This window comes from Choloepus didactylus, chromosome 18 (genome assembly GCF_015220235.1).
Source record: "Choloepus didactylus isolate mChoDid1 chromosome 18, mChoDid1.pri, whole genome shotgun sequence".
In the NCBI taxonomy this organism is placed as follows: domain Eukaryota; kingdom Metazoa; phylum Chordata; class Mammalia; order Pilosa; family Megalonychidae; genus Choloepus; species Choloepus didactylus.
This window is the reverse complement of record NC_051324.1, coordinates 49,591,895-49,610,966: the sequence shown is the minus strand read 5'-3', so window position 1 is coordinate 49,610,966 and position 19,072 is coordinate 49,591,895. Positions and strand designations below refer to the sequence as shown.

At 44.4% G+C, this 19,072-nt stretch overlaps 1 protein-coding gene and 1 long non-coding RNA gene across 3 annotated transcripts; one reads left to right on the top strand and one right to left on the bottom strand.

Annotated features, from left to right (window-relative positions):
• Window positions 1–1,514: 1,514 nt before the first annotated feature.
• On the bottom strand, window positions 1,515–13,710 carry MSL1 (MSL complex subunit 1). Of its 2 annotated transcripts, XM_037808458.1 has the most exons (9): window positions 12,609–13,710; window positions 9,812–10,035; window positions 8,369–8,751; window positions 6,417–6,464; window positions 5,891–5,955; window positions 5,200–5,267; window positions 4,669–4,793; window positions 4,433–4,505; window positions 1,515–4,046 (listed from the first exon to the last, which is right to left on the bottom strand). In XM_037808458.1, exons 1-9 carry the CDS (start codon window positions 13,377–13,379, stop codon window positions 3,956–3,958), a joined length of 1,848 nt encoding a protein of 615 aa, XP_037664386.1. In that variant the 5' UTR covers window positions 13,380–13,710; the 3' UTR covers window positions 1,515–3,955. The 2 variants fall into 2 exon arrangements, with proteins under 2 accessions (XP_037664386.1, XP_037664387.1); XM_037808459.1 differs by lacking the exon at window positions 6,417–6,464.
• Window positions 13,711–14,075: 365 nt separating this feature from the next.
• Window positions 14,076–18,683, top strand: LOC119514489. The gene is made up of 3 exons (XR_005212831.1): window positions 14,076–14,214; window positions 14,639–15,169; window positions 18,460–18,683. It is a non-coding gene; the product is annotated as an uncharacterized LOC119514489 (long non-coding RNA).
• Window positions 18,684–19,072: the final 389 nt, after the last annotated feature.

The following is a 19,072-nucleotide window of genomic DNA, read 5'->3' as shown; positions in this document are numbered from 1 at the left end:
GCCGTTTTGGGCTTTCCGAACAGAAGGCGTCGACCTGTCACAGCCTGGCTGTAGCATTGGGACTGGTTTCATGGTTTTCTATTTTCATTCCTCGTTTCTACCTCTGAGGCATATTTTACTGCATTCGTTTGCTTGGTGAAATCACGAATCAAGATAAACCTAAAGCAGTAATGCTGCGTCAGATTTGCCACACCAGCCTGTTTTAAAATAAAAGACTAAGAGAGAAACCAGTTTTCTGCAGTAAGGCTGGAGGACTTGGTGCTGCAGCTCTTTCACTGTGTTCTCATTTCCTCTTCCCTCTTCCTGTGTCTTCCTACTCCAGCCATCACCACTCCAAAAACCAGGCTGGCATGATGCCAGTCTTAGGCCAAGATTCTAGAACCGATTTAAAGAGAAGAGATGAAGGGTCGTGCATATTAATAATATGTATCAGAGAAAGGTCACTATGTCATGACACAGGATTCTGTCCTGAGCAATATTTTTACAAATGATATAGTTGAGGATACTGATGCCTATCAAATTTATAGACAGCATGAAACTGGAAGGCATTATGAATTCCTTCAGAGAGAGAACCAATATCCAGACATCTCTACTGCCTAGACCAGTGGCCAAATGTGACAACTTCTAATGTAAATCCAGCTCCAAAACCCAGCTGCTTGAGTTCAAAATGGAGGATGTATGCTTCAGTAAGTGTTAAAAAGAAAGGAGGGAGGGAAGACCTGGAAGGTCTTATTGACCACAAGCTAAATTGGTGTAAATGAGACTCCCAAGTTTAGTGTCTAAATAACAAAAGTGATAGTCTGCCACTTTGCCCTTGAGTTGTTTGGTCTGGGTCCAATTTTTAAATGGACACAGGCAAATTGTTCATTCATTCAGAAGGAACTGAAAAATTCAAAATGCTTTAAATTCAGGAACAATGTTAAGATCTCTGAATGTTTAGCATGAAGAGAGAACTTGGGATAGTCACAGCAATCTTTATTAGTCACAGCAATCTTTATTAGTGGGACTATGAGGAAAAGGAGGGATTGATCTTTTTTTGTCACTCTGGAAGGCAAAGCAAGAATCAATGGGTTCAAGTTACAAGAAGTTAGATCCTATCAAGGAAGAATTTTCTAACATTTAGGAAAAAAAAAATGCCTAGGAAAAAATAAGGTTGCTGAAGCAGAAGCTGGACTTCATTTGTCTAGAATGTTGTCAAGTGAAAATCATGTGTCAGGAGGAGTCAGGCTAGATGACCTCTGTTATTTCCAACTCTGAAATTCTATTAACTTAGATACAAGGCATCAGGTATCCTACAATCTCTTGTTTTAAAGTTGTCAGTTATGTGTAAGGAGGAACACAGGGCCAAGAAGGTGAAACATACATTGTGTTCATAAACAAATGGGAGTACCTTACATGAAAGGGAAAATCATGTGTCTATTTATTGTGAACATGGATTTCTTTTCCAATCTTCTTAGATATACAAGCAGATTTGTTTAATGCTTCCCCAAAAATCTAATAAATTGAAGCAGAAGTTCCAAAAACTTAACAGCCACAATAGTTTATTTACAACTGAACTCTTTATAAGATATTTACAAGACAACCAATTTTACACATCAGAAATGGTATCAAAAGTATGAATTACAACACAGACAACAATATGAAATGGGCATAAAACAAAGCTGAAGTGGACAAACAAGCAATTTCTCTTTTTAATTTATTAACACTAGCTTCAACTTGTTAAAGAAAGAAAAACAAAGAACTATGTTTTAGGAGAATTGCAGGGCCTTCAGTTGAAGATTGAATTTCACAGTGTTGTATCCCATGTAGGGAAAAATAAGACTAATTTTCCCCTCACATTCTAACACACTGTAGTTTCACTCTTGGAACTTTGCTAATTAATTCTCCAACCTCCTTCTCAACAAACCTCATCATATCCGAATCAAAGGAGAATTGATCTAGAAGAGTGGACACTAAAATAAGAGGTTGTCAAGGGGAAGGAGAACCAAAGAAATAGAATCCACTAAGTCTGGCCAAATAGCACCTCATGGATTCTTCTCAGTAGCTCAAGTTCAGAATCTGAGGAGTCCCCTGGGTAAGACACAAATAAAGGTTAAACCTAACCCATATCCAAAATTAGGAATCCAACAAATGCTGAAAATCAAGAAACTGAGAGGGATCAAGGAACAAAGTAAAGAGACACTGATGAGTCTTTTTTCTTTTTGGATGCATCATAAACAAACATAACATAAGTAAGAATAGGAAAGCTAAACAGCTTGGCATATTAAAGTGATAGAGAACAAAGAAAATCTGGCCCAGTTTTTCTAGAAATCTCCTTCCTCTTCTTAAGGTGTGAGATGAGAGCCCCTAGTGGAATAAGTCCTATTTCTCTCTACATCCTTGCTCCAATGAAGTTCACAGCAGGTTCCCTTGTGGAGAGCCCACTCTCCTAAGCACATGGAGTTACAAATGAAAACCCATAGCCACACACACACACAAAGGAGAAATAAGAGCAGCAAGATCATCCAAGAATACTACATGTGCTGCCGGAATAATTCCTTTAAAAGTCAAGCCCAGGGAGCACAGATCAACATCTCACAAAAAGCTTTAGCAGTGGGAGGCCCCTGAGGAACTTTTCTTCTCTTCCCACAATGGTATCCCATTCTCTCTTCTGCTCCACTGTTGAGCTGGCCACACACCCTATATACCTTGGCTTCTCCTCTAAAAGTGCTAATGATTTGGGGACATAGTCTCTTCAAGGATAAAAGCCCCTACCTTCTAGGAGATTAGACCCCTACTTGTTTTCACGCAATAGTCCTGAAGACTAAAGAAAGGCAATTCCTATTTTTTAAGACCAGAGGTCTTGGCTCTATTTTCCTTCCAGATAGTTACAGGGATCTTACAATGAGACCAAAGTGGCCTGGGAGTGTGCCGTCCTGAAATTTTTTTAACAAAACAGGGAGAAAAAAAAAAAAAAGAACCAAGATGGTACAAGTATGAATCTATTTTTATAAAGTGAATGGAGAAGCTCATTAGGTACATCTGTTTGTTTCAAGACATAGACATTTGCCTAGCCAAATGAAGCATATATTTCCACACCCCTCACCCTTCAAAAATCTTTACCCCACCACCAAGAGCTCAGTTAAAAGGATAAAGCCCAACTAAGGAATTCTTGAGAAGTGATGTGGCACAAGGACACCTACATAGGTTCTGGCATACTATCCCCAAATGCCAACTGCTTTTGTTTAGAGCATAATTTGACCATCCCCAACCTCTTTTCCAAAGCTCTTATTTTTGAAGGGGAGGGGAAGATATTCAGTTACCCCATTAACTAAGAAAAAAATCACAGCCAAACATCCCTTCCCACATGGCTATAACACAGAATAGTTTTAAGAGAATTGTCTTTTCAGATATTTATCCACCAACTCTCCAATCTCTTTTATACTCTGTGAGGATGACTTCCTTCATCACTTCACTTGTTTTTCCTCATCTGGTCTTTAAGCTCATGGTGAGGTGTTTTGGTTTTTCTTTTGTTTTAGGGTAAAAACCATTATGCCCAAACTATAAGGAAGGGAATGCTAGGGCAAGAAAAGTGCTTGCAGGCACAGTTCTAAAGGCAGGGATTGCTTCATCTTCCACAAGTCTAATGAAGAGAGCCCTTTAACACAGGCAAATGCGTAGCAGCAGAACCCTGGAGCTTCCAAATCTGAGATCCTATAGATTTAGCTTGAGAGCTCATTCCCTCAAAAAGGGAAAAAAAACCACAATCACCCTCCATAATTCACAATTAGCCCAATGAAAGAGTTTTTGTGAAATCAGAGTGATGAAAATAAAACCCAAATTAAGGGAGTATGGAAGGGCATTATCAGCAAATGATAACATATGTGAGGACACAGGTCACATATACAGGTCTCTGCCATTCTCTGGGAATGGCATGCTACAACTATCTGAAGACAGAGGGTTCTTGCCAACACAGCTATTTCCTACACGTCCGGTGAGGTGTTTGCTTCTTCTGGATCTCCAACCTGCATCGGCTACGCTCATCCAACCAGGGCAGCTCAAAATTTCTGGCAAAAAAGATTGAGGAAATCAACTTGCAAGACTAGAAGGGATTTAGTGTGGGCATGACACTAACTATAGTAGCTCCATAGAAAAGTCACTCTGCCTGTCTTTATTCCTAGTCTTGACTCTTTCTGCCTCAAAGCAAGAGCAACAATATACCATCAAAGTGACTGAATAATCTATTTCTAACTCAAAAAGCAATCCTCCTAATTCCTGGCCTGGGAATCTTATCACTGGAAAAGCTTTGCAGGGTTGCCTCACTTCTGTCAAAAAAACATGGCTGCTACCAAAGAGAGCCCTAAACCACCTGTTCTACCTTCTATCTAGGCTTTTATGAAGTCTGAAAAGGAGATGCAGGCCACCTGAGATGGGAGAGGGACTTTATACTTACTGTGGAGTTAATTTTGGTAATGGTCGTCCAAATGCTACAACAGGCAAGAAGGGAGTAATCATCAAACTTTCAACTATGGAAGAAAGTCAAATAGGATCTTGTTAGTGCCAGGAATGAGAAATTTCTAGCAACTATACCTGCTCCAAAATATAATTCATCCACTCAGAGCAAGTTGTACCCTTGAGCCTTGCACCCTTCTTAGAAGAACCTGCTTTTTTAGATAAGACAGAACTTACCATCATCTGGCTCAGGGAAAAATGAGGTAACCTCAGGCTCAGATTCCTGAATTCCTTTCTTTTTATACATTCTGAGCTGCAGTCGCTGTAAAATTCTTTGTTCCCTGATCCTCTGAATATCCCATCTGGGAAAAACAAACCAGATAAACAAAACAAACAAAGCCAACATTACTGAAAACCTGCTCTATAAAAGCAATTTGCACAGTCCAGACACTAGGAAGATCCTTGCTGACTCCTCTAGATGGGGTAAAGAGAACTGACTGCCAAGTTAGGGAAGAGCTGTTTAGGTCTAGCAGTATAGATAACACATTGGCATTCTACAGAGAGTGGAACTGAGTAAGGGCATACATGAAAAAAATAAAAGAGGAGAAGCATGTTTACCTACAACTATCACTTCAAACTAAGACACTCAACCAACTGGAAAGACAGTAAACTGAGAGCGTTAAGAGTCGAGGACTATCCACAGTGTGGAAGAGAGAGGTTAGGGTCCCAGGGCTCAATGGTTCCCAGGACATACATCTCTGGTCTCACCTTTTCCTTCTCTTCTCATCTAGCTCTAGTTTTGCATGCCGCTTCGAAAACACACTGTCATCCAGGTTCTGTGTAAAGAACAGCAGCCAATAAGCTATTAATCACTATGTTACACACATACACTAATTCGTTTCCAGCTTCCAGGAATGTAAAATCTTTCACCTTCAAGCCCCACCTGAGTCTGTGAATTCTATGGACATCAAGTGAATTTCCTGGTGACAGAATCAACAAAACAGATACTACCTCCCAACTCCCCCCCTTTTACAATCTCCAAATTTCAAAACCATTTCCATAGTTTTCCAAAGTAAGTCACGTCAAATTGAAACAATCTTTGAGACTGCCATAAACCCTCCTCCTCTATACTTCCTAAGAGTCTGAGTTTAAATAACATCAAATTTTTAAGTCAAACCAGCTTGGAATGTGTAGTTTTGTTGCTGAGTGGTATGTGCTAACTTTTTTACTTAGCATGAAATCTACCTTTGTTTTGAATACTACCTAGATATATTTTTTTGAATAAGCAACTTCCCCATTTTGAATCTCAGTTTTCTCATCTATAAAATGAAGGAGTTAGACTAGAAAATCTCTCAAGATCCCCTCTGGCTTAAAATTCTACTTAATCCATCCATGTACTTACCATGACATATTCAAATGATACCCCCATGTTCTATTCGGTCTCTTATTTGATACTTACCTCCAAAAGGTCTGAAGGATTTGGGTCCCTTAGAGGCTCTACTGAGTGGTCCCTCCAAGAAGGAACTGGAAAAAAAAAAAAAAAAAAGAAAAAGAAAGGGAGGAGGGGTGGAACCACCCTTAAATCCAAGGTTGCACAAGCCTCCTACTATTCATTAAGATAAGAGGTTTCTCCCCAGATAAGACAAAATTACCAAGTGGTAGGAATCCATTCTATGGCCTCACCTGAAGCCATATTCAGTGTCCTCGCTATGGTATAAAAGAACCTAAAATGCCATTGCAGTTTGCCAAACTCAGGATCACAAAAAACCCTAAGCCAATACCTGACAATTCATATAATGGATGCTATTGCAGTTCCTGAAAAACAACTGAAATTTGTTGTCATTTTGAAGTCTATAGTAGCATAATCATAAACCAAGGAACCCTACTCTCCCACATCCAACTGATGGGGAATGCAGCTCCCAACCATCCACCATCCCACCAACCCCCACCCCAGACCCAGCCAGTACAATTCCTATTCTACTCACCAGCCAAGACTGAAGTTTCTCCTGCAACACTTGATGGCATCAGACACCCTAAATAATGCAGGAAAGAAGAATCATCTCAGTGTAAAAAGAAAAAAAGCCCACACCCAAAATGGAGGAAAGGAGCATCACTGAAGTTTTCACTAGGAAGCCATTTTGTTTTTTGAGTTTTTCTTTTGAGAATTTCTCTCTGGGGGAGGGGAAAAGGGAACAACAGACAAAAGAAAAGAAAATAAGCCCACCACTTTTTTTTTTACACTGAGACGACTTCTTTTCTTCATTATTTAGGGTGGTTTCCCTGCAACAGTTGATGGCCAAGGATATCAAACCTTAAACTCAGAACATGGCAGGTGAGTAAAAGTTGACCCTATTTTTCAAATAAAAGATCAGTGTTCTCAAACTTACATATATAGTCTTCTTAAACAGCTCCCTCCTCCCTCCAAACAAACTACCTTGCTGGTCCAGCCTGAACAACATGCACAAAGACTTGGCTTTCTTAGAACAAGCATTGAGACTTTCTCTTGAGATAGGGGTTATCAGGAAAAGGATTTACATGTTTATTCACAACTTAGTCTCCTCAAAGGGCTGGGATTCCGCCCAGACAGACTCCATCTGTACTGTTATGCCCACAATCTCAGAGGTGTTTGAAATTTTCTGTACTAGGGCCGATATGGTTTTCAAAAAGAGCCAGTCACACAGAACAGCTCCAGACCAAGGCATTTCCCAATCCCGGATAGGAAGTTGCTTCACGGTTTCTCTTAAGTTGTTACATAGCATTGCCATGGCAGCAAGAACGTTAACACTTAAAGATGAACCTGTTCAACTGACTGAATCAACAAAAGTCGCCTGAACCTAGATCAGGATCCTGGTCTATCTCATGTACTCAAGTGTGAGGCCTAGTGAATTTTAGATAACTAAGAAGAGTAATCTGTCTTCTCCACTTCATTTTCAGAACAGCCAAACAAAGCCTAGAGAACGCTCTCCTCTCATTGGAATGAATTCCCATCCCCATCCCGGCTAGGGCAAGACACAGTGGTAAAAACCCAGGGCTGCAGTGCTATCCAAAAAGGCTTCCCCCACCATCACCCAGGAGCACCCAGTGACTGTCACAGACTAACATTACATGATTGAAGGCATATTCCAGTTACTGGTTGATGTAGGAGATAAGGGAACACCTCTGCATGGAAGCCATAAAGGAAAAAAAGGGAATGAAGATCAAGGTCCCACACCCCACACCCTCCCCAAGCAGCTCAGATATCCCAAGATAGTCCTTATTGTTTGAAAAATAGTTTGTAGACCATTTTATTTAAATATATGAACAACCAATGGGCTACTGCAATCCAAGTAAACTCTTCACATTTTAGAACCTTTGTGAAGTATAGTAAGATAAAGTAAGACTGTTGGTCTTTGGCAGATTCCTCCTGCCCCCCCAGACCGGGACATAGAGATACAGATAAATGTTTATATAGTTAAAGAGCGGAGGCCCAGGTGAAACTCCCCACCCCAAACTGGCTCCCCAACCCAAAAATTACCATTGGCCCCTGAGAACCCCCAAAGACCACCCTCCCAGGTTTCACACAATATCAATTGCAGGAACAGTCGTGCATGGCAAAGTATAAGTTCTATGCATTTCACAGCACAGAAAACCCTTCTTTCAGAGGGCATGCAAGTTGCCGGAGATTACACCCCCAAGTCTGGTGCTCTTGTGATGAGCAACTTACTGGCAAACACATCTCCCAGTGTTGTAAGCAGGCAAATACATTGAGCACATTTTGATGTAATTCCATCTATTTGCAATGCCTGCACAGTGTCTGTCTCTGGCTGTTAACTTACTCAATCTTGACAGAACTCTGCTTTATTGATTGCATTTTTTTAAAAATGCCAAAGGCATTTTCACACTTGTTAGCTTGACCGCCACCACTAGGGTATAAGAGCAAGTGTTCTCTATGCCTTACTTGCTACAGTCTCCTCCTTCTTTGGAGAGGATTCCCGTAATGGTAACGGTGATGGGGGAGGCTGGTGCCAACGACACAAATACATTTCTGTGGTGGAAAGGTACGGCAAATCTTCTATCTCATTTGAGAAGGCTTTCTCCTTGAGATGGGTGCTAGATCCCTTCTGGGGAGTGGAGAGTCTTGGTGGGGTATCCACTGAAGACCGGGGCTTTTCTGGAGTTTCTTGGCTCCTCAATTCACGTTTACAAACAGTTTCAGATAAGGAACCACAGGGCTCCTCTTTAATGGGAGAGTGCTTAGGAGTTTTTGTTTTGACTTTTGAAAATTCAGGAGCCAGCTTTTTAACAGGAGTCTTTCTTTCTGTACTTCCGAATGGGGATTTCCTATTGGGATAGGGAAAAAAGTTTTAAAATTCATTGATTTTTTAGTAAAATTTGATTTGGTTACATTTTGGAGCAAGAGAACTAGCTTATTCCCTCACCCCAAAATGACCAGTAGTCAGGTACCTATGTATCTGGTACTCATTCAGCAGTCATGAGCAGGGAAAGCCCCATGCTTAATAGTATATGCAGTAGGCCCTCAGTAAATACTTGTTGAATAAATGAGTTTTCATGCTTAAGAACCTCTATTAGTGTCCTTATTCTCTATTAGATCTAAAGAGGTTCCTATTTTATTTCAGGCCCTTTAGCTAACATTAGGTGCCACTACTCTGTAACCTATTTCTTTCATGCCTGTCAACCAGAGTTTGGTCTCTATTCTCCCCCCACTCTATATCATGTTAATTACAGTCTCTACTTCTTTTTTCTTGCTATCTACTGGTTTTCTTTCTCTCCTCTCTCCGCCCCCATCCCAGAATGCCATCTCCTTTCCTCTTTACCATCCTAAATTCTGTATTTCTTTTTCAAGATCCATCTCCTCAGTAAAGCTTTTTCTCACTATTTAACTTAAAATCTTTAATATCCCCAAATCCTACAAAACTTAGTTTGTATCAGTATTGTATATCTGCATATTTTATTGCATTTGAATTCTGAATTTTCAAAATGTATGCTCATCCTTACAGCTAGACTACTCTCCTTGAATCCAAGGCCAGTTACTTTTTACTTTTTTATATCTACCAGTGTCTAACACAATGAAGGAATTTAACATTTCATAACTTGAAGTGAACAGCTATAGTTTTCTTTAAGAAACTCAACTGTCATCATTTGTTGCCCATTCTCTTTATGATGTACTCTGAGTTCTGTAATTACTACTGTGACCAAAATGTTCCTAACAGTCTTTTATAGCCTGAGGAAGAATGTTTCAAGATAGCTTCTCAGCATGGAAGACCCCTCATAATTCAAGACACAGTGCTATAAAACTAATTCGTAAGTCCCAATCCCCCCGTCTCAGACACTAGGAACAAGTGTCCTCATCCTGTCCAGTGTAATGAAGTTATGAGCACACCTTTTGTGTCCCTTTCCACTCCGCCCACATGAGAAAGGCTTGGGAGTCAGAGCCTGGGATGTCTCAGAAAGCTCTGGCTGGCACTCCAGTTTAACTTTCTCAGATAGCTCCGTTTCCTCTCTCTCTTCAGTTTCATAGCCCTGAAACAGCTTGTGCCTTTCTTTCTCGTTATCCTTCTTTACCAGCTGCATTCGCCTTTCCATACGTTCAATCCGAGCAAGGAGCTAGAAGAGAATGGCAAAATTCAGACTTAATATGAAAAAAAGTTAAACACAGGTACTTAGCCCCATTTAGGAATCAGTATAGTCTTCTGCCTATTTCTCTGGAACCTATCAATTCATCTTATTTTTAATAGGCAGACATCAATCTGAATAGTTTTCCTAAACACAATAGAGAAGACAAGTTACCCTGCTTAATTTTAGAAGTTAAACTAGATGGGGGGTGGGGAGTATAGGTGAATCTGCAGTTCATTTTTCTGAAAGAAGATCCTGTCTACCAGGAGGGGCCACAGTGTGCCTTTCAATGGTATGGTCTCTGCTACTGCTAACCATGTGACTCCAGATCAGTTTGAGAGTTTCCAGAATTAATCTTATGTCCTTTTAGGAGGACCTAAGGTTCTTGATATCCTAACCTCTCCACTTCTGCTCCAAAACTCTAGGCACAAAGGCAAGGTCCAAACAGTACCTCGAGAAGGAATTAAAAACTCACACTGTGCCACTAGGGACTAGAGTGTTATTTGAAAGAGATGTGGGGGTGGGGGCACACTCCTAAAACAATGAATGCTCCATTTGGAATAATTAGAACAGAAACCCCTACTCATAAATCTCAAGGGTCATGAAACAGCTTTGCATTTGACATAACAGAAAAATTATACCCATTTATCCAAATATCGATTAAAATCAAAGTCCTTTAATTCTAATTAAAGGGAGGACTACATAATCAAACAGAAAATGGAGGTCTATTATAATCGAAAACTTCATATTAAAATGTTTTGAGAAAAGGTGCCAGCTATGCTACTTATATATCCTATAATAAGAATTTTACCTGGGTTAGACAGTAACATTAATGCTGCCTTCATTACATCCATTTGGCTGCATAGATTTCAGCTGAGGCCAAACAACAAATGGAATAAGAGAAACAAGCTTAAGCAATGCTAAGACTGCAATACACAACAGAAGCAGTGAATGCCAAGTTCAGACTGAAACTCTATCCTTAATTCACCCCACTTTCCTGCCTAGGAAAGCCTGCAAAGGGGCCATTACCTCATGAACTGAGCAGAAACCTCCACAATCAGCAGGGAGCCTCCCCCTCCCCCGTCAGCCATAACTCTCATTTCATCTCCTGATACTTGCTCTGATCACAGCCTTAACATTAACTTAACCACAATATGTAGGTGACATGTCCTGTCCTTGATTTCTTCTCCTTCATCAGTCCTTCTCTTCTAGCCCCCCACCCCCAAGGCAAAGATATGTGTTGGAATTACAGTACCATTACACCCCTAGACTGCAGTACAGTAGCTGAGCAGTGCCACCTCCATGTTGAGTAACTTCCACAAATCAACACCATAAGATATTTTAATGAAACCTGCCCCAGCTTCCATTCCACCTTGCAGACTGCATTCTCCAATAAAACAGACCCTGCCCAATGCGATGCATTTGAAATCGCATTTCTGCTCCCGCTGCTCCCTTGCTCAGCCCTTGACGCACACAACGCCAGAGACAGAGAGAGAGAGAGAGAGAGAGAGAGAGAGAGAGAGAGAGAGAGAGGGAGAGAGGGAGAGAGAGGGAGAGAGAGAGGGAGAGGGAGAAAGGGAAGGGGGGGTTGGGGAGAGAGGAGACACTGAGACTGACCGCTGCAGCCTGAACACAACAATTGTAAAAACCATGTTTATTTTTAGGCAGCTGTAAGGTATGCAGGGTGTTACCAAGCTAGACAGTACTACCAGACCACCCCGGCTTTCCTGATATCCAGAGGAATATGTTTTAACTCAGAGGTATCCTTAACTACTTACTGTTGCAGTAAAAATAAACTATACAATGGTACAAAGAAATAATAAATGATTTCTCTACTATCTTAAGATTCTAAAATAGGGATCGAGGGGGGCTTATTTAATACATTTAATAAGCTTATTTTCCCCTGATGCCTTAAAATCTTCCTGCTTCAAACACCAATCTAGGACTCATGCTTATACAAGAGACCTGGTCAGTGTGGTTATGTTTTTATAACTCAGGTTCCTATTACAAACTGTTTGGAATCAAAGGCAGTGATTCTCTTCATATCCTTTAGGAAGATTCCACATATAAATCAACTCTACCCGTCTACCCATTAAAAGGCCTACTACCCTTCTATCTAAAGATGCTGCAGCAATGGTTCGAACAACAGCTGCTGTGTCCTTCTCCTCTACAAGACATTTCTAACGCAATAGCTCTTTAATTTAACCCCTTCTATAAAACCACCACCTATGCACCCCACCCTTTCATTTTTAACCTTTCTCATTCCCACTCTAAACGTCTTTCCCACAAGTCTGGGGCTGTCATTTTAAATTAACCCTTTGGTACCTGAAACCTCCCCTCCCCCACTCCCCACAAGGCGTTTGCCCTTTAACCCTTCCCTCCAACCTAGCCTGTCTGAGAGCTTGGTTCCCAAGGACCAAGGGCCCAGCCCCTAAGATACTCTTAGCGGGTGGCCAACCTCCTTTACCCCCACCGAAGGGGTACCTTAACCTCCTAGGGCCCCCTTCCCCTGAGCATGCGCACAACTCACACCTCGACCCGAACGCAGATTAACCCTCACGTACCGTGTCTCGCTCTGACTTCAGCTCCTCGATTTCCTTTTCCTTGGCCTGCAACTGCTGCTGCTGCTGCTCGATGAGGTCCAATTGCAGCAGAAGGATCTGTTTGAGGCAGGCGGCCTGACTGGAGGCTCCCGAGCCGCCGCCACCCCCGAGAGGGTTCTTCCTCATACTCTTCCATCTGCCCTCGCTGGCCGCCAGGGTCCCGGCAGTGGCGGTGGGCGCGAGGGGTGGCGGCCCGGGCAGAGGTAGTGGTGGGGGTCCCGCCGGGTCCGAGGCGGTGGCAGCTGGGGGAGCCGCCCCACCCTTGTCCCCAGCCCAGGGCGTAGGCTCTTTGGCCGCCGCCACAAGAGAGCCCGTCTGAATGGGCAGCACCGCCTGATACTTGGGCCGGGGGCTGCAGCCGGCTCCGGCTGCCGCTGGCTCCCCCCCAATGCCGGCTTGTTTGGTGGCCGGGGGCGGGCAGGGCAGGGGCACCGAGCCGCCCCAGCTCTCTTCCTGCTGCCCGGGGGCCGCTCCGGCAGGGAGTAACAAGCCCCGGCCCTTGCCGCCACCGCCACAGCCGGCCGGGGAGGGTGCGGGACTCCCGCCCTGGGAGACCAGCGGGGGCCCCGGCTCCTTGAGCTTACGGTGCCGGGGGTGGAAGTGGGCTTCGGCAGCCCCGGGCTCGTCTTCAGGCCCGCCTAGTGCCGCAGCCCGCTCGTAGTCCAGTCGCTGCTCAGGGTTGCCGCCGGCAGGGGCCGCGGCCGCCTTGAACACTGCGGATCTCATGGTCATAGTGGTCCGGAGCAGCGGCGGGGACGGAGGCGGAGGAGGGGGTGGGGAAGGGGCGAGGTGCGGGGGGTCGAGGACGGAGGAGGGGGAGGGGAGTTTGGCGGGCTCGCCTCAGCAGCGCGGCAGCAGGCCTCCGCTAGCGCGACTCCTCCGGGGACCGGGCGCCATCCCGCCGGCGTGCGGAGAAGTGGAGGCCGCGGCTGAGGCCTGCCGCCGGCCCATGGGGACCTCGCCGCCGCCTCCGCCGCCGCCTTCGCCTCAGAGGCAGGAGCTCGCACCCAGCCGCCCCCGAGCTCATCCCCGGAGCTCGCTTCGGCCCCCCCTGGCCCGGCCGGGCCCGCCTCGTCTCCCCACCCCACACCCCCTCTTCCCCGCCCCGGCCCCCCGCCCCGGAGCTCGCCTCAGCCGCCCCGAGCCTCCATTTTCCCCCCCTCCTCCTCAGGAGGGGGTGGGGGGGAAGAGTCCGTCCAAAGCCCTCCTACTCCGGGAGTGGGGGATCTGTCGCCTCCCCGGGGGTCTCCGCAGCCCGGGGTTCCCCTCCCCCACAGTCACCCCGAGCGCCTCAGCGTTTCCCTTTAAAAAAACGGAGCCGCTTGTAGCCGCCACCGCCGCCGCCGCCGCCGCCGACCGGAGGGCGCATGCGCCGGGAGGGAAGCGGGCGGGAGCGAACCCCGAGTGGAAGGGAGGGCGGTGGATCGCGCTATTGTGAAAGGGGCCGCAGCCGCCGCCTCAAGGGGGGCGGGGAGAGGGCCGCTGGGGCCCGGGGCGTCGGGGTCGGCGAGGGGAGGCCGGAGATGGGGGACGAGGACCGAGGAGCCGGCAGAAGAGCGGGGCGCAGGTGGGCTGCCGAGGGAGGCACAGGAGGAGGGAAAATAGGGCGAGAGCGGCGGCGGGTAGGTGGAGGATGCGGAGGCTCCCCGGGAAAAAGAAGCGAAGGAAAAAGCAGTTAAGAGGGAGAACGGGAGGGAAGAAAAGGGCTTCAGAAGGCAAATACTCCCTTGGTGCGAGTGTACTGAGCCCTCCCTGTACGCGGCCCTCGCGGGGCGCCCCTTCCCCCGGCACCTTGGCAACGGGCCGGACCCATGCGGGAGGGGCGCCGCGGCCCCCGCAGCCCCGCACGCCTCCTGGACTGGAGTCAGAATTCAGGCTCCTCTTTGAGCCTGTGGGTGTTTCATGGGAGTAGAATTCTAATCTTTCCACCCCCTACCGTCCCCTGCAGTCCCACACTGCTATGAGAGAGAATGAAGTTCTTTGTTTCTTAGGAAATTCTGACCAGAAACGAGGGACCTCTGGTTCCCAGAGGGAGGAAAATCCGTGATGTCTGCTGCCTAGGGAGGAGTTGTTACCACAGTCTCCCTGGGATGAAGTATTGCCAACTACCAACAGTTCTTTCCCAACGGCCACCTCCCCGGCCTTCTTAAGCCACTCCTAGCATCTTCTGGAGGCTCATGAAGCGTCAAGGCAAAGGGATTTTATACCTTTACTGGGTGTAGGAATGCTTTAGGGTATTCTATGTTGTGACTTATCTTTCCTTGTTCAGTTGTGTGTGTGTGTGTGTGTGTGTGTGTGTGTGTACCTTAGCCAACAAGTCATCTTGCTTACAGAATTCTTTGTTGAAAAACTTTTAAATAGTTTTAATTGATTGTTTTTCTTTTTTTGTCTGAGGTGTATATTTTTATCCATATGGAGATAGAGAAGCCTAACATTCTTTGGCTTAAAGTGAAAACCTCTAATTAAAACTGTCTCTGGCTTTTGGACCCAAAGCACCATGAAGGACTGGAAATTTTAAACAAGTGAGTGTGAATATGTTAAGCCAAGAAAGCCCCAGTCCTGTTCTACCAGACTGTATGACCTCAGATCTGCAAGGGAAGTATAGAGCTTTGGGATACCAAAGAATTGGGGGAGGGAATGGTGGCACATAGAAGAATATGGTGATCTCTTTTCAGTGTCATGCCTTTGAGTATCATCTCTACACTGACAACTTCCAAATTTAGATCTTCTTCCTAGACTCATTCTCCTAACTCCAAAATCATATATCTGACTGCCTAGTAGACATATCCACTAGGATGACTGATATGCATTTCAGACTGAAAAAGCATCCAAAATCAAAGTTCTGAATCCCCCCACCTAAATCCTGCTTCTCTGACAGGCTTCCTTTCTCTCACCTCATATCCCATCAGTCAGCCGACTCTGCTGCTCTTCGAAATACATACCCAGAATGTTACACCTTCTCAACACCTCCACAGCTTCCAACTTGTTCTAAGCCACCATCATATCTCACTGTTACTGCAGTAACCTTGTAACTGGTCTTGGTTTCAACTTTTGCTTCCCCCACCTAAGTCTGACTTCAACACGTCAGCCATAGTGGTCCTGATAAGATGTAAGATCATGTTCTTTTTCCTCAAAACCTCCCATGGCTTCCCAACTCACTTGAAATAAAAGCAAAGTCATCATAATAGCCCACAGGATCTGCCCTCCTGGCTCTGCTCTCTGACTTCAGCCCCTACTGCTCTCCTCCTCATTGACCTCTCTCCTGCCACACCGGCCTCCTTGCTGCTCCTCAAACACACCCAGCACGTGTCTGTTCGGGTCCTTCCACCTGTATCACTTCCTTCAGATATCTACATGGCTTCCTCCCTCACTTCTGTCAGCTCTTTACTGTCACCTCAGTGAGACCTTATCTGGCCATCCTATGTAAACTCACAACCCCCTCCAAACTCCGTCTCCCCCTTTCCTGCTTTCATTTTCTCCATAGTCTAATTACCATCTAAATGTAATTTACCTTATTCACTCTCTCCCCACTAGAATTTAAACTTCATGGGGGCAAGGATTTTTGTCTGTTTTGTTCACTATTGTATTCTCAGCACCTGGAACTGTACCTGGCAAAAATAGGCACTTCATATGTGTTCAATGAGTAAATGAGCTGCTTAGATATATTAAGAGAAAGCATCTATCCTTAACCTTTAGCTTGGTGAGGGGGGCAGCCATATAACACTAATATAGTGTAAAAAAAGTAGTGAAACCAAAGGAAGAATAAAGTTGCCTAGAAGCACAGCAAAGATAGAACTATCTGGAGGGGACAACAGAGGTGGGTCTTAAAGGTTGAGATCATAAGAAGGTATTTCAGGTGGAGGGAGAACATTGCAAAGGCATAGGATAAAAAATACATTGGAGGAAATGGGAGAAGCTGGCTACAAGGTAGAATAGATAGTGGGGAATGTAGGGGTTAAGACAGGGAAACTGGATTGGGGCCAAATAATGAAGGTCTTTGAAGGTCCAGTTAAGAACTACATAACTCACCCCATAAGCTGTGATGAACTATTAAAAGATTTCCAGCAAAGAGCAGAATGATCTGGTTTGTTTTTGAAGGCTAACTTCTGCACCCAAGGCAGGAGGCCAATTAGTCCACCCGTGAGATGATGAGTGTTAATCTAAAATGCTAGTGATACAGGGATATCATGGGAATGAAAGATAGAAGACTCAATGGTTGAGAGCAGAGGCGCTGGTGTGAGACTGAAAGCAGCAGTCACAGTTCCACCACTTGTTGACTGTGTGCTATTTAACCTTTCCACCTCAGTTTCCTCTTCTGTAAAATGACAGTTATAACATTATATAACGTTACCTCACCTCAGGGTTATTGTGAGGATTAAAGGAGATAATCCATGTTTATTGTGTTGTGTGGCACCTGGTAATGTGTCTTAGTTTGCTAATGCTGCAGAATGCAAAACACCAGAGATGGATAGGCTTTTATAAAATGGGGGTTTATTTCACTACACAATTACAGTCTTAAGGCCACAAAGTGTCCAAGGTAACACCTCAGCAATCGGGTACCTTCACCGGAGGATGGCCAACGGCGTCCGGAAAACCTCTGTTAGCTAGGAAGGCAGCTGGCGTCTGCTCCAAAGCTCCGGCCTCAAAACGGCTTTCTCCCAGGGCATTCCTCTCTAGCAAGCTTGCTCCTCCTCAAAACGCCACTCACAGCTGCACTCCTTTTCCTCTCTTTGAGTCAGCTCATTTATATAGCTCCACTGATCAAGGCCCACCCTGAATGGGTGGGGCCACGCCTCCATGGGAACATCTCATCAAAATGATCATTACCCACAGCTGAGTGGGGCACATTCCAAGCAAATCTAACCAGCACCAAAAACGTCTGCCCCACACAAGACCACAAAGATAATGGCATTTGGGGGACACAATACATTCAAACAGGCACATAATGCTTGATAATATTGTTGTAACATCATATTAATTGGCAGGACCAATAAAAAGTGAGGGATGGGGGAAAGGAGGACTTTTTGGTCAAGGTTTCTAAAGCTGGACAGACGTCAATTCCATGAGCAAATCGCATATGTTTTCTTCCTTTCTAGACCAAGTGTCATCTGGACCAGTAACATCAAATCTCCTGGGAACTTCTTAAAAATGCAAATTCTCAGGCCCCACCCTAGAATCTGAAACTCAGGGGTTGGGGTAGGAGGCTCAACAGTCTGTGTTTGTTTTCAAACAGTTTTAGTCACACCGTACAATACATCCAGAGTATAAATCAGTGGCTCTCAGTATAATCACAGAGCTGTGCTTACATCGCCACAAACAATTTTAGAACATTTTCATAGCTCCGAAAAGAAAAACCCCATTCCCTCTGTTACTGACACTTAGCTTCAGTATGGTACCTTTTTACAACTGATGGAAGAACATTAAGATATTACATTTAACGATAGTCCATAGTTTGTGTTAGGTAACACCCTGTATTTTTAACAAGCTCTCCAGGTGATTTCTGATGCACCCTAAGTTTGAGAACCACTGCTCTGGAGTCTAGACCAGGGATTGACAGATTTACTCTTAAAGGGCTAGACAGTACATATTTTAGGCTTTGAGAGACAGAGGTTCTCTGACGCATTACAACTCTGCCATTATTGCACAAAAGCAGCCACAGACAAAAAGTAAATAAATGAGAGTGGCTATGTTCCAATAAAAATGTATTTGTGAACACTGAAGTTTGAATTTCACGTAATTTTCATGTATCATGAAATGCTATTATTTAATTTTTTCAACTATTTAACATGTAAAAATCATTCTTCTCTTGCAGGGCATACAAAACAGGCTTTGGTCTGGATTTGGCTCATGGACTGTAGTTTCCCGACCCCTGTTGTAGAGACCAATAGTCCAAACTGAAGGTGGTCTGTGATAAAATGGAAAAAACAAAATAAAACAAACAAAAAAAAAATGCAAGGCAGTATATAATAGTAGACATGTAAGTCACTGTAGGGTGACAGAACCATCATTCTGAGATTATATGCTTCCTATTTTGTGCATGTGTTAAAATGTCTTTTCTTTCGTGAAGTGATGGAGATAGTAAATAGGAACTGGTGGTGGTGGTTTTTAAATGCCCTTACTTGGCAAAGTAAAAAAGCTGGCAATCCTACATCAGTCCCCCATTTTTTTTTTTTTTTTTCCCTTGGAAACTTGACAGCTCTGAAATCCCAAGACTAGGATTTCACTGTTCTAGACTAAGTAAACATGCTTTTCTCCCCCAAAGCTAAAGCTGGAATTTTTGACTTGGAGGGCTCACCTTCTAGATCTCAATTCATAGAGTGAGCTGGATAAACGATCAGATAACTGAAACCCGGGAAAAGAAGTGCTTCTAAGAAAGGAATTCTTGCTTTCAACTCGTTAGTTTTAAACTAGTGATCCCTGGACTA